Here is a 15,129-nt window from a genome sequence, read left to right on the forward strand (position 1 = left end):
GTCCTTCCGCGGGCCGAGCTGGGACTCGCTACCGCGAGGAGAAGGCGAGCGCGAGCCGAGGCGCGCGCCGCCTGCCTTCGCCAGGGCGGGCGGAGGGCGGGCAGGAAGCCGGCGAGGCGGAGAGATCCCGGGAAGAGGCGGCGACCCAGTGGCGCGCGGGCTGCGGCGGCTGGGCCGGACCGGACGCGGGGCTGGAGCGTCCGCTCCCCGCTCGGCCATGGTAGTCATGCGGGGCAGCGCTGCCCACTCGCCCAGCACGCCGGCCCGCGGCGGCCGGTGCCGCCGGCACCCCTTCGACTTCATGGACTCCAGCTCCGAGTTCATCTCCTTGGAGTCCTCTTCGTTCAGCAGCCGTCGCATCAGGACGCGCTCTGGCGCCGCTGCGGCCGCCGCCAGGACCGCGGAAACCAGGAAGACCAGGGGAGCCGACGAGGGCGTGAGTAGCGGGGCCAGGAACGGGCGGCGCGGGGTGGCCGGTCCCTCCCAGCCCTGCCCCGGCTCCGCGGGGAGTCGCGCCGCGCGGCGGGGAAGCCGTCGCCGGCCGAAAGCCTGAAGCGGCCCATGGCGGGAGCCGGGAGAGCCGCGTCCCCGCGCTAAAGCGCCAGCGGTGGACGTCGCGCAGATGAAAAAGCAGGCGCGAAGGGGGCGTGCGGGGTCAGCGCCTGCAGCTGCGGCCGCTCGCCTGTGAAGGAGCAGCCGGGGTCGCGCTCCGCAGCCGGGCGGGTGCGCGTCGCCAGCCCCGCCGCCGCCGCGGGCCGCCCTGCGCCTGAGGGGCGGCTTGGCACAGCCTCCGCTCCGGGGCACGGCGACCGCGTCCTGGCAGGCAGCGACGGGGCGCCCGCGCCCTGCCCGGGGGTCCGGTGTAGCCACCCGGTTTTCCCCTTCCCCGCTGAGTTTTATGAATCGAATTGCCTGATGAGTTATCTCGAGGCAGATCTCAGGGACCGCTCGGCGTTAGTTGTGGTGACGCTCGTGGGGAGCGCGCGGCTGTTTGGATGTCAGGAGCGCACCAGAGCCGGCTCACGACGCAGGGTGCGTGACCCGTGGCTGCGGCCGGCCGGCCCGAGCCGCCGGTCAGGCGGCGCCCAGGCAGGGTGATACCGGGGGTGCTCGAGGTGATACAGGGGATGCTCGGTTATGTAGGGGGTGCTCGAGGTGATATAGGGGATGCTTTGGAAGCTTCAGAAACAAAGTTCTGTTTAGAAATCAGGGCTGCTGTTTTGTACTTGTTGCAGTGAGGGTGACAGAGCACTGGGACAGGCTGCCCAGGGGGTTGTGGAGTCTCCTTCTCTGGAGATATTCAAGACCCAGCTGGACGCCGACCTGTGCGACCTGTCCTAGGGAGCTGCTTTGGCAGGGGGGTTGGACACGATGATCTCTTGAGGTCCCTTCCAACCCCTACAATTCTGTGACACTTGTGTGTGTGACCCAAAACAGTGAACACTTTACAGAAGCTTTTTGTTATTTTAGGAAAAAACCCAGTAGAAAAGAGGCACCTGAAACGATTATAAAGGATAGTTGTTGTGTTTTTAATGTAGCCATCAAAAAGCTAAAACTCTTGTCCGCTCTTTTCAGCTCGGGCTTTTCTCCCCAGGGTGTCCTGCGTTTCTGTGACAAGTGCAGGCACACCAAACCAAGCTCAGAAGTGGGAACCCTCTCCAGGGGAGCCCTGCCTTGAAGCAGGGCTTGTAGTTTCCTTCCCACAGAACTCTCTTGGGATTTTCAGTTTCTTGGTTTACTATTTTTCATTATATACTATTGTATTCATTATTACTTTCATTAGATACTATTTTAATTTTCAAGACTCCTGAACTGAGAAGCAAAAAACCCATGGGGTGGGTTTTTTTGTTTGGTTGTTTTGTGGGGTGTTCTTTTCTTTGCAAATAGATGTGGAATCTGCTTAAAAGAACACTGCTTTCCTTCTTCAGTCCACACTAGAAGTGGTTGTTAAAGGCTACAGAGAATTCAGCCGCCTGTTGCATGCAGGGGAAGGCTGAGCAAAGTTAGGCAGATGAAACAGCTGGAACATGTTCTCAGTGTGGAGAACAGGAATGAGGAAGCTAAATGTAAACTTTTAATTGAAACCAAAGCAGAATTATCATTCTTAAAACTGGCTGTAAGGTGGTTCTTTGTTTTGGTTTCTTTACTTCTTCCTCCCCCCTTTTTGCAGACCTTTCCCATGCTTTGAGGCATGGAGTTGTTCTTGGTTCGTGTTTAGGATGGCTGGACTTTGCTAGAGCTTTCTAACTGCAGAGACAATGCTGCAACACCTGAGATGAAGACTGTGGTCCTGGTGGTAGCTGTGTGTTCAGGGCCAAATGCTGCTTCCCTAGCCTGTTGATGTGCAAGGACTTGGTGGTCACAGCTTTTGCAGGTTTTTTTTATTATACCAGCAAGTGGTTCATCTCCTAGTTGTTTAGCTTAATTCATTCATAGATAATAAGGGGCATGTAGCAGAATGTCTAAGGTAAACTGACATCTGATGGCTTTATCCTCTTTGAGTTCTCTGCCCTGTGGCAGATACAGAGCGGTTACTGTCTCTTTGGAAGTTGCGGATCTATAACATTGGTGAAGTTCCTGAGGCTGAACAAGATTTTGTGACCTGTACTTGAGACATCTGTGCTCCTGAATTCCTTTTTTGCCTGGTCAGAGGGGAAACTGGCACTCTTCTAGGCTGAAAAGTGCGTCATGACTTATCTTTGTTGTGACCTCGGCATCAGAACTCATAGCTGTGTTGCCTAAACACGTTTATCTGTTCTGGTAGCACTTCAACATAGAGTGACTTCCTCAGAGATACCAGATAGCAAAACAGGACTTTTTTATAAAAGACTTTTTGGAAACAAGTCCTCACTAGTTCCTGTACCATGAGAAAAGTAACCAAGTATTAAATGCTTTAAAAACTTGAAAGCCCTTACAAAAGTTTTTTCACCCAGTTGCCTTATTTTTCTAGGTCAGCAGTTTGCTGCTACTGCATTTCACTCCTGAATGTGTTTTTTCAGCCTGATAGCATTGATAAGAGCTAGTTACTCTTGCTCTGCTGGCAGTTCACTGGAGTTAACCCGATGGTCTTGGTGTCTGCCATCGCTCTGAACTGGGATGCTTTCCCATGAATGGAGTACGGACAGAGTTAGCAATATAAACTGTTGCTGCTTTGCCTGTGTCCTAACTTGAGCCATGATGAATGTAAAAATCCAGAGTAGAATGAATATCACAAGTATTGTATTACAAACACTGCATTCAATGATTTAATTTTTAAATAATTAAGTAATCTTTTAAATGCAAACAAATGCAAAAGTATACAATTGCCCCAGTCACTGTGCAGTTTGTTGTTTTCCTAAATGTGCTGACATTCTCTGTTTGTTCTTCTTTCGGTCTCGGCTATGGCCCTGAGATCTGTGAAGCCTGTTATTGCTGTCATGTTTTAACTGATACGGCAAAGCTTTAAGACTTCTCCTGAGGAATATTTACTTATAGGTGAATAGTGATCCTGTATTTAGAAAAGAAGTCTCTTACTTACCATATCCTTATTTGAAAGTGCTGTATGTTCTGACCAGCTGAACGTTGTGGACAGTTCAAATGGCCTAATGTTTCTTGCCTCTCTGGCTATGGGGGTAAAACCCGTTAAGTGGGAAAGTGCACACACAGATGTGTATGTGCAACATGGATGTCTGTATTATTTGGTCTTGGGCACCAGTCTGCAGTAGCCCTGCTCTCCCCAGAGGTGGTTGTTGGTATTTAGATCCTATGTGTGTGCACACATGTGTGTGTGTTATGTATATCCCTCTCACTGCCCTTAGATGTTCAGTCAAGCCACTAACTGGTCCTGAATGATCTGTCCTCCTGGTTACTTCATGTGCAGACAGAGATGGGTCCCAGGCCTATGGCCTCTCCAGTAGCTGTCCCTTCTGCCCACCAGCCCAGCACTTGGCTCAGAGCTCCCCAGACTCTCCTGTACCTGGCCCAGGCTCACAGCCTTTCCTGGTTCCCAAAAATTAAGCTACTTGTCATCTACAAGTCTTAGCGATGGCACAGGCTCTGAGGGGCTGCAGCCCCTTCTCCTGTTGCTGCCACTTGGGCCTCTGTGTGGCAGGACTCAGAAGAGCCATTACATAAATAAGGCAGGACAGACTAGTGATCAGCATCCCCCAGTGAGACCTGTTCCAGGCAGAGGCACTTGCTTGGACTGTTAGGTGATGCCTCAAAGCCTCTCCTACTTGGGCCCCTCAGGGGTCCCTCAGCCTGGAACCAGGCCTTGGCCTGAGGGATGTCATTGCTTGGAGCAGGGCTGGGCTGCTCCCCTGGCACTGTGTTACTGGGGTGTCTGTGTCCACTGGTGCTTCCCTGATGCCTTTTGTTGATACAGACTAGCCTTTAGGAACCTGACATTAATAACCTAGTAACAAAACAGAGGCACAACCTAGCCTTTAATAACCTAACATTACAGGTAGTTCCCAGGTATGCCTATAAATTTAGTAGGACAATATATAAACTGTAGGCATACCAGCTGTAGGAACAGTATGAGTGCATTTGCAGGTGAGATTATCTCTTGGTCTAGGGATTATCTTTTTCTAGACATCTCTGAGATGAATGCTGAAAGTATTGGTGTAAGTCTTTATATGCTCCTGTGTGTGAGCATGCACAAAAGCTGCCTTCATCAAATTAAGAATAATTGAAAGGCTTTCTGTTACAATGTCTCTCTTAAACCTTTAAGAAGAAAATTGTTAAATGTGACTGACAGACCAGATTGCCTCTCATTAAGCTTTAGGTCTTGTCACATCTATCTACTCTGGATCTGAGAAACAGAAAGCATTTTTAAGGGATTCATCTCAGATGCCCCAACTTAGAGCCATCTATGGGAAGCATCTTGTGAGGCCTTTTTCCACCAGCCTGGAGAACTGCAGGGAGGGAGGTGCTCATTAACACAAATGATAAAGAAAAGGTGATAGAAATTGTCCTTGGCAAAAGGCCTGTCTCATGAAGACATGTTGTCAAGTGGACGTTGGGGGTGACTTGCTCAGGGATGTCTGGAGAGTCCATCAGGATTGCCCAGCTCCGTGGCTCAAGGCTTGTCCTTCAGCAGCGGGTGGCTGCAGTTCTCACTGCGGGGCCCTGCCAGGGCCTGTGCCATTGCCCTCATTGCAACATTCTTTACGCTTCTGTTATCACCTCCAACTACTAACGGAAATACCTCTTGGTGAAGTGAGCACAAAGAAGTGAAAGAATCTGCTCTGTTGTCTGCCCTTTTCAGTATGCACCTTAGCTTGGCGTACTCCTAAGGAAACTTTAGTTTGTAAACTGAACAAGACCCCTCTTGTCATCCCAGCTTTCCTCACGTAGTAAAGGTGATAGTACTCATCCTCCTTGCAGAAATACCAAAATGAACAGGATCAACAGCCATAAAATGTTTAGCTGGAGTTCCCTTTGGTTTTGTAGGTAAATGCTGTTCCTGAAGGAAATCTTTCAATGTGCCTCTGAATGCAGTTATAAGTGGAACAGAGATAGGAGAGAAACTCTCCTAACTGGATTTTAATCCCAGGACATGCAAGATCAAGCTTGACTCCTCTTCTGAACCAATTTTGAAATAAAAGGTGGTTGTTGTGGGTTTTGGGTTGTTTTTTGGTTTGTTGGTTGTTGTTTTTTTTAAATTAAAGACCAAGTTTATACGAAAGGTTTTTCCTCATTAACTCTCTCAAAGGCTATTAAGCTGAAGATGTCTACAGGAAGAGTATGGCAGAGGGGACTGTTACCTTTGAAAGGTGTTATTTCTGAGAGCTACTTCTTGGTGTACAAGGGGTTCAGGGCTTACCTACCGTTATTTGCACCGCTGTCCAATCAGGAGAGTTACAGAATAAACTTAACTAAATGAAACAGAAGTTCCTTCTTAGCTCAACATATGTAGTTCACATAAATATGTTCTTATTTCCTTCTTTTCCTAGAAATTTTCCTCTGGCAAAATTGAATGTTTCAATGGACACTGTTTAAGATCAATGAGAAAAAGTGTGACGCCCTGTTCAAACTCTAGTTCTGACAAAAGCATGGAAATATTAAGTGAGAATGTCAATAGAAGACACTTTAGAAGGTATTGTATTTCCAGGTGTTTGGTCTCTGTTCAATTTACAGAATGAAAAGGGAAACTGAAAGTATGCATAACGAGTCACGTCATGATAAATTTACAGGTGAAAATCCGCAGGGGGTTATGATTAGGTTAATATCAGTGCTGATATTTTAGAACTAGAATCCCTCTTCTTAGTAAAAGCCTGTATAAAAAGTGTGCCATCCTTTCCCAACACCTTTGAGACCTCTCCTCCACTTCAAATACAGAGATGCTATCTGTCCTGTTGAGACTTCAAGAGTAGCAGGTTAGGAAATGTCTGTCCCTATAGGACTGCGTGCGTATGATATACAGCAGACTTGGGATCTGAATCCTCCTTGTGGTCCACAGGCTTTTCTTTGCATGATGTGGAGCACTGGGTTATAAACTTGAAGTTTTCCAGTCTTGAGGGGGGTACTGTACAATGCAGCACGTTATGATGTAATACAACAGTTCTTTTCTTCTTTCCTCTGTTCTCTTTCTTAATGTAGGCATTTGGCAAAGCCACAGTCAGACAATAAAATGCAAGAATATGAACCAGGTAAGTAGTGGTAATTCCCTACAATTCTTTGTTAGCCTATTGTTTTTTTTCTGAAAGGATTGCATTTGATCACACTATTTAACTTGGCCTCAAAACTTCTTATCAGCCAAAATGCTGTTGACCAACACCTCCCAAATCCCTCTCAGCATGGCTGGCCTCCAGCATCTCATCCCCCAGTCTGCACGTGTAGCCCATATCTGCAGGACACAAATAAATTGGAAATAATTTGTGCATATAGGGGAGAATATTGCAGAATTATATGTGAGTTACAACATAATTCTCTCATGAGATGCTCAAACCCAACAACGTGGAGAAGGTGTCACTGGAGTTCAGCAGTTTGCCTGGGGAGCAAACTGCCGTGCTGAGTACAAAACCAGACTTGGTGCCGTAAGCCGCTTGCTGGCAGCTGGGAAAATACATCACTCCCAGGCAGTGTCCTGACCAGCCATGGGATGAACATGGGAAGGGGCCTGAAATACCCTTCATCTCTAGTAATTCAGGTTCTAATTGTGTGCTGTTTTCTCATTAGCCTCTCTGAATTGTGTATAAGGATAGTATGTGGTGGGTTGACCCTGACTAGAGGGTATGTCTGTCCATCCTCACCTGGACAGGGCTCAGAAAAGATAACAAAAGGCTTGCAGGTCAAGGTAATGGCAGGGAGAGATCACTCACCAATTACTGTCATGGGCAAACCAGACTCAACTAATTTAATTAATTTAGATTACTACCACTCAAATCAGAGTAAAAAAATTGAGAAATCAAATCTTAAAAGTACATCCTCCCACCCCTTCCTTCTTCCAAGGCTCAGCTTTGCTCCTGAATTCTCTCCTTCCTCCCCCTCACAGCAGCACAGGGGCATGGGGCATGGGGGCTGTGGTCAGTTTATCACACGTGGTCTCTGCTGCTTCTTCTTTATCAGGGGGAGGTTTCCTCACACTCTTACCCTGCTCCAGTGTGGGGTTCCTCCCACAGGAGACAGTCCTCCATGGACTTGTCCAGTGTGAGTCCTTCCCATGGGCTGCTGTTCTTCATGAACTGCTCCAGTGTGGGTCCCTTCCACAGGGTGTAGGCCTTGAGGAGCAGGCTGCTCAAGTCTGAGTTCCCCTGTAGCTCCCTCCTGTGCCCCCCCCACCAAAACTTTGCCATGCAAGCCCCATATACCGTGAAAGTAGAGAAGCAGTGACAGAGGATGCTGTGTGGTAAGTACTGGGCAGATCTTTTGTTAAAGCAGCAAGTGATTGAGCTTTTTGGCATTTGGGAGTTTAGCTGGAGACGTTTCTGAACTTCCAGAGCTTTGAAACAGTGTTCTAAAAACATGCATCTTAACAAGAGAATTCTCACAATTTTTTTAAAAATACTCTTAGAGACAGTTTTCCATGAATGGAGTGAAAACACCTTTGAGAGAGGTATTTGTTGTTTTCACTTTTCCAGAAAGGAGGACTTGAAATAACCTTGCCTCCTGCATGGACCAACAATTGTGTGTTTATTTTCATCAGACTGGCTTTCCCAGTCTGATGAAAAAAATTGCTCTACAAGTCATGCTTTTCAGTAGGTAACCATAAGTGATTTCAGTTGAATGCTGTGGTCATGACAATCGCTTCTAATTCAGTAGTTGAAGAAAAAAAACCCAATTCCACTGCAGACTGGTTTTGCATTTTAATTGAACAATAGTGAAATAAAGGGAATAACATATTTTCTGTCTCAGATTTCTGTTTTTCTTAATGCATTTTAGTCAAGAGAACACAGAAGGCCATAGCTGAGGCAAAAGGTGAAGAACAAGTCCATGAAAAGAATGGGGATTTGGTGGTCCGACGGAGCTGCAGGCTTCGGCAAAGCCGTTACATCACTACAAATGAGTCTGTTTTATTTGACAAACTTATAACAAAGTAAGTGGAGGGTTTTTTAATAATCTTGCAAAACTACTAAAAGAAGCCTTGTTAGGAAGCCTTTGTGATGTGGCAGAATATTGGCTGTGGACTTTCTCCTCCTGTTGACAAGAGAAAAAGTAATAGGTGCTGGTGGCTGTTTAAGGAGAATATATCTGGACAGATGCATCATGTGTAGAGAATTTGGGTACAGCTGGTGTTTACATTGGCCCCTGGTGTTTTCATTTTGGGATTGCCAGTTACAGAAAGATCCTCATCCTAGAGTGTCTTCTGTATGTGTTGGGTGGGTTTCTGTGTTGCCTTATGAATCAAAACAACCGCTTTATCTTGTGACTTCTGGTAGGTGTAACTTGCCCTCTAAATCAATTTTCTTAGCATTAGGAGTGCCTTCATTTTGAATTAACTTTTCTTCCATACTTATGAATATCTTTATAATGCTCAGTTGAGTTGAGATACTGAGGAAAGTTGGATATGAGCCAAAAAGTGGTCTTAGAGTTTCTGCCTGTCTTCCATTCTGCCAGTGACTCTTGGCTTGTGCATGCTATGTTAAAATGTTGATTTTGTGTACTGTTTCACATATTTTGGTTTGTACTTGCCTATCCTTGCTCTAACATCAACTTTTTATCTCAGTACTGCAGAAGCAGTTTTGCAGAAAATGGATGACATGGAGAAGATGCGCAGACGACAACTGATAGAAGACCTTGGGGTATTCCACAGTGTGGGAGTTGCTAATATGTTTTATTATTTTTGTATAACTGGTGTAGTCCACACAGGGAAATTAATTAGTTGTTATTCTAATTTAGCTGAAATAACTGGTTCCAAAAAATGCTGTACTCTAAAATAACATTAGGTTTTGCTCCCTAATTAGAATTTAACATCTTACTGTTATGGTTGGGGCTACAGATAGTCTTAAGGGTGGGTGGTGGAAGACTCTTCTTCAGGAGGCATGAAATTGCAGTCTTACGCTGAATACAGCTTTTACTACGCATTCTGAATTGCCCTATGATTTTTGAATGCATGCTGTTTGCGAACAACTGTTTCAGGGCTTGGGTTTTCACTTCAAATCTTACCAAAAACATTGGTCTCTGATTTATCTCTATTTGTTCTTATGCCAGCCTTGCCTTGGAGCTTAAGTAGTTCTTTATCCCTGGAGGAACTCAAGTTAAAATTATATATAGCAATCATGTTTTCTCTGTCTTATCTTTGCTCTATGAATTTAGGTTCTACTGTCCTTTTGAAAGAGGGGCACTTTGTTTTTTAAACATCCTCATAGCCTGCTTTCACAGTTTTATGTTTAGAAGTTAATTTTTTGTTTTTAATGAAAGCAGAATTGTACGTAGTTTCACAGAATCATACAGGATACTGGGATAGAAGGGACCCATAAGGATCAGAGAGTATATCATCTCTCAAATGCACGTATGAATTTTTTTATCTGCTAGAAATTGTTCTTCCTAGGTTCTGCCTGGGTTCTTGGATTATTAATCTGTGATTAATTGATAGACTTGGTTTTGTATTTAACTGTCATATGTACAAAGCCCTTTGTTAGAGCAGAAACTCTTGTTACTGCTCCTGGGTGCCAGAATGATGTACCTGTTCTCTCCTTTTATCACAGCACTCCATATACACAATGTTACTACAGAGGCACTTGATGGAATATGCATGTCAGGTTTTCTGCATGGCTGTGACTGATCTTTCTGGAGTTTGTTGGTTTGTTTTTTTTATTTAGGAGAACGTCAACAGGACCTCCCAGAGAAAGAAAAAAGTCCAAAGAGCTGATAAAGAAATAACTGATGAGCAAGATGGCATTGTAGGTTAGTTCTGGTTTAAGTTTTCTTTCCTTTGCTCCAGCCAAAAGCCTTGTCCTAAACACTTGAGACAAGCTGAACTGCTGGGTATTTTTAATATCTTAAAAAAAATAAAATTGCTATTGCCATTGCAAGCTATAGTCATGGCTGTACTGGAGAGAGCTCAGAACAGGTATTCAGAGAAGACAATAATAATTGGGCTATTCCACAATGCTTACAAGATAAAAGACAACACGTGGCTGTGCACAGGTGGGAATACAAAGGGAAGTTATTCCTCAGAATGAGGAAGAGCGATCCCACTACAACAGGAACATGCCAGTTTTCCTGGTTGTGAGCAGCAGAGAGAATTTTCAGGAAGTAAGGCAGGCTGCTGGATGTGTATAGAAAGCTCCTTAGGGGTGTGAAGATCTGCAGTGGAGAAGAGTGTGTTGTTCCTTTTTGTGTTTAGCTGGTGATTGGAGGAAGCTGTCCAGGCCTGTAATTAGGAGCTGTCATCTCGGTGCTCAGTGGGCAATCAAATGAGCAATCAGGTTATTTGGTAAAATTGTGAAAGGCCATGTTGACTTTATGTTTGAAGCAAGGCAGAAAATGTTATGGTTTAATGAGAATGATAATTGTGATTAGGGCAGCTAGTCCAGCAATCCTTGTAGGAGATTTCTGGATGGGACAGAATGAGGCAAGAGGATACTTAAGGACAGAAAAGGATGTGGTGGTATTTGAGCCAACCAGTGCCAGGTTTTGTGATGGACCTACTCTGCACCCCCAGAGTGGAGCTCACAGACACAGCGGTAGGAGGAACAGCCACCTGGGCCCCTCCCAGGGCTCTCCCTGCAGAGCAAGGGGAAGGACTTGGGGAGCAGAAAAGCAGAGAAATTCAAGCCTTTGTGACAGGAGTCACAAAGTACCAAGGACTGGGGATTGCGGCCATGCCAAAATAATTCTTCTGTTTTCCATGTGCTGTCTGTATGTCTTGTGTGACTTATCTTGGATTCAGAAAGCAATGCAACCTTCTGGGGGGAAGAAAGCAAGCAGAGTGCTTTCCAAGGCATAAAATCTACTTAATTTTAGGGAGCTGGGAGGTGCGCAGTGCGGGCATGTGCATTCCTCACCCAGTGCCCTGCTCTCAATGCAGGAGGGTATTACTAGGAACCTGCAGCGTAATTATTCTCTGGGTTTGGAGTTCTTACCATCTTACAGGGAGAAACTTCACGTTACTTTCCAGAAGCCAGTGGCATTGACAATGTGCTTCTGACACTATTTTATGATTGGAGAGGTTCAATCTTGTGGCTTGCCCGTTATTGCTCATGTGATCTGTGGCAGAGCTAGGACCTGAAGCTAGTTTACAGTGCTTATTCTTAAACACTGTAGAGTATTAAAAACATTTTCTTGAGACGCTTTCTCAAAAGAAGACGATATGAGTTTCTGAAATAGTGGTTTTCATTGGAGCTGCACCTTAGCTAAACAAGGTGACAGAACTGGTGTTACTAAGACTGCTGAGAAGTCACCCAGTGATCTCAGCGAGCACAGAACGATACCTAGATATGTTCCTGTCAGTGCTTTGTAATTTCTGGAATGGGTCTTAAGGTTTGGCAGGTTTTCAGATCTATTGTGGCACTAACACGAAGGTAGCAGTAAAAGCTATAGACCTCTGTGTAGTGCACTTTGAATTTCATTTACAACAGTACTTAAGTTTAATGTTATGTCAATGTACAATAGCTTCATCAGAAGAAAGTGAGGAGGAGGAGGAGGAGGAGGAGGAGGAGGAGGAGGAGGATGAAGAAGAAGAAGATAATCAGAAGCGTTACTACCTTCGAGAGAGGAAACCTGTTGAGCGCTATCAACCCCCACTGAAAAGTAGGCTATATGCACGGATTCTCTTAAGAGCTGACTTCATTCCTGTGAGATTTTTTGGAATGAAAATATATACACACACTCAACTTCTATTTAAATTTATGTTCACTCTGCAAGTAAATTTTCTTAAGTGCATGAGTCCTGTGCACATTTTCTTTCTTTGCCATTTGGCCTACTTGCTGTTGGTTTTCAACAAAAAAAAAAAATGACTGTGTATCCTTGAAAGAACCTTAATTGAACAGTCTTCATAATGTTACTCTTGTGTGTTTCAGTTCTTAAAAGGCAGGTGTGTGATTCTTTCACCTCTACTATTCACTGTTTGAGAAAAAAAATACTTCCCTTCAAATCATGTGACGCTTCCCCTGAAACTTTCTGCCTCCTTTGCTATCTTGCTTTCTCTTAGATTCGTTTGTAATGTTATTCTAACTCCTTTGCTTTCAACAGAACCAAAGCAAAGTAAGATCAAATTTTCAGGCCAGTCTTCACTTGCCAGACAGAGATCCCCATTTAGAAGTCCTCAGTCACAAGACTCCTGCTGCAAAAGAACTAACAGGTTCGTGAATGCTTGGTGATGGTCCTTGTTCCTCGATAGTGCTGTTGGCCACGGTACTGAATATGCTTCCAGAGGTTTTTGGATTGGTGGTAATTACAGATTAATGTTACAGTTACTGCTGTGGTAGTCCAAGGGTAGAAGGAAAACAAGTATTGAGGGGGGAGGCCATACTTTTTTTTAGCCATTAATTATTTCAAATGCAGCATTTGTGGTCATTGATGAGGTGCTTATGGAGGGTGGGGCTGAGATGATGTAACTGAAATTCTTTTCTTCTGGACTTGAAGCCAGAATGTCCCTCTGAAAAAACATTTTGCTCTCAGACTCACCTTGGAAGATACCAGTTACTTTCTTAAAACTAAAAATAATTTAGAGAGAGACCCTGTGTGGATGTTTCATTGGAAAAAGGTTTAATAACTCAAATACTGATTTTGGTTTCTCTTTAGAATCAGTTAATGTTTGTGTAGGAAATTATCCTTCAACAAGAAAAACACTAAATGAAATAAGAAATTCAAAATTACCAGAGTAATGACAAAGGGAGTTTGTATCCTGTGAGCAGCAAGAGCATGGAACACTCTGTCTCTCGCTAGATAAGAGTACTCTGTTCAGCATCCCCAACAGCAGACAGTTACAGAAGGAGGAGTTCATGAAACTGTCTTTTTAAACCAGTTTAGAAGGTTTCTCTCTTCACAGAGTGGAGATGTAACACTAGGTGAAAGTTTCTATGTGTGTGAGAGAGATTGGCCAAAATGAATCATTTGTTTATGCCGTTTCTTTGCAAAATAGTTAAACATTTTAATCTTTCTAAGAAACAAGAAATTTTACTGTCACAAGGAAAATCATTCAATGGCTTCGAAATGAGATTCATCAGGAGTACAATCATCTGGAAACTAATAGGTCTCAAAGTAAATTCTGAGATGGAATTCATTTAAATTGTGATATTGCTTAGTGTGTACTTGAAAGTTTTCCTTGTTTGTTTAAATGTTTGCAGACGGAGACATGCAGTTCACAGCTGTGATTCCACATCCTCTGACGACGATGAACAGAGTTTTGAGCAGCGTAGGAAGTACAGCCATAACAGGAGTTTAAGGTTAGTGACACTGGAAAATAGAAATCTGCTTGGGAGGAATGTGCATCCACCTAACTGTGAAGTGTCATCTGCTTCACCTTGTAGAGTTTGTAAAAAATATTTCAGTAACAATCTAATAAATAAGTTTTCATCCCAGAATCTTTCAGACACATGTGTCTTTTGGCACACAGATCCTTAAGTACTTGGGAAGGACCAGCAGTGGTGGGCAGCCTTTATGGCTATTAATCCACTCTGAAATAAGTATCCCCTGGGGGTGTGACTTTTTTTGCAAGGAGAAGAGGAAAAAAAATCTCTTACAGATGGCAGTGTGCTTGGGGGGTGGGTTTCTTCCATCACACAAATCATGTCCAGTTCAACAGTCTCCATCTGTGGAACTACTTGTTCAAAGCTTGCATTCGTCTGTGTGCTGTGTGGTCTGCTATGGATATTTGTAAGTGCTAAGAGTTGTCAGTGAACCTGGCTTCATGTCTGGAGTGACCATTTTCCTTTGCTTACTCTTGGACATTAAATGTAAACGAGTTTGAGCAAATATTTAACTCTTCAGGAAGTTGATCTCATTTATAAGGTCTTCTGCATTCACCTGCTGTCATTATAAAAGTAAAAATCTTCTAGCTGCATGTTAAGTTAGCAAATGCCTTCCTCTTTCTCTCCTTAATTCAAATCAGGTGTCTTCCACTAAACTTCCAGAAAGATGCCTTGACGGGAATTCACAGGGATCGAATGAAAATTGGAGCAAGCCTGGCTGATATTGATCCGATGCAAATAGATCGTTCAGTAAGTAATGCTAGATCAGTGTGCCAGCGAGGCGGTTCCAGTGTTTCTGAAACCTTTCAGTAATGTGCTGTGTACAGGTACCTTGGTTTACAGTTTTACTCTCAAGCAATTTGAAAATTGCCCAGACCTTTTCTTTGTGCTGACAAAGAATTTCTGATGGAACCTTGTCAAGGTTGCAGCTTTCTGTAGTGTGTGAAATGTGCTCTGTTGACTCCCTCTTTAGGTACGATTTGATGGTGTGGGTGGTCTTTCTGACCACATTTCAGCATTAAAGGAGATGGTCGTTTTTCCACTGCTTTACCCAGAAGTCTTTGAGAGATTCAAAATTCAACCTCCAAGGTAACAGATGCTGTTTAAAAACTATATATTCTAATTAACCCATTTTCTGGAGAATATTCAGCTGAGCTATCAGTATGTTTCCGTGCTTCAAAATCTTCAGCAATATTGATGGGTTTTTGTAGCAGTAGTAAAAAGGAATTTATTTAAAATGGGTAGAGTCCAGAATCCAGGTAGCTGTGTGGCAAGAGCATACTTTGACAGT

General features: G+C 44.3%; 1 protein-coding gene across 1 annotated transcript in view; it reads left to right on the forward strand.

The window, feature by feature from the left end:
• Positions 1 to 217: 217 nt before the first annotated feature.
• The window catches only part of ATAD2 (ATPase family AAA domain containing 2), a gene marked incomplete at its 5' end in the record, with an annotated part of 31,438 nt that continues 16,526 nt past the window's right edge, over positions 218 to 15,129 (forward strand). Inside the window, 11 exon segments of the mRNA XM_084280257.1 lie at positions 218 to 436; positions 5,937 to 6,079; positions 6,583 to 6,632; positions 8,365 to 8,518; positions 9,149 to 9,224; positions 10,245 to 10,329; positions 12,040 to 12,177; positions 12,619 to 12,727; positions 13,716 to 13,815; positions 14,481 to 14,588; positions 14,812 to 14,927. Of these exon segments, the coding sequence (XP_084136383.1) occupies positions 218 to 436; positions 5,937 to 6,079; positions 6,583 to 6,632; positions 8,365 to 8,518; positions 9,149 to 9,224; positions 10,245 to 10,329; positions 12,040 to 12,177; positions 12,619 to 12,727; positions 13,716 to 13,815; positions 14,481 to 14,588; positions 14,812 to 14,927 (1,298 nt within the window).

Source organism: Gallinula chloropus, assembly GCF_964237585.1.
Source record: "Gallinula chloropus genome assembly, chromosome: 2".
In the NCBI taxonomy this organism is placed as follows: Eukaryota; Metazoa; Chordata; class Aves; order Gruiformes; family Rallidae; genus Gallinula; species Gallinula chloropus.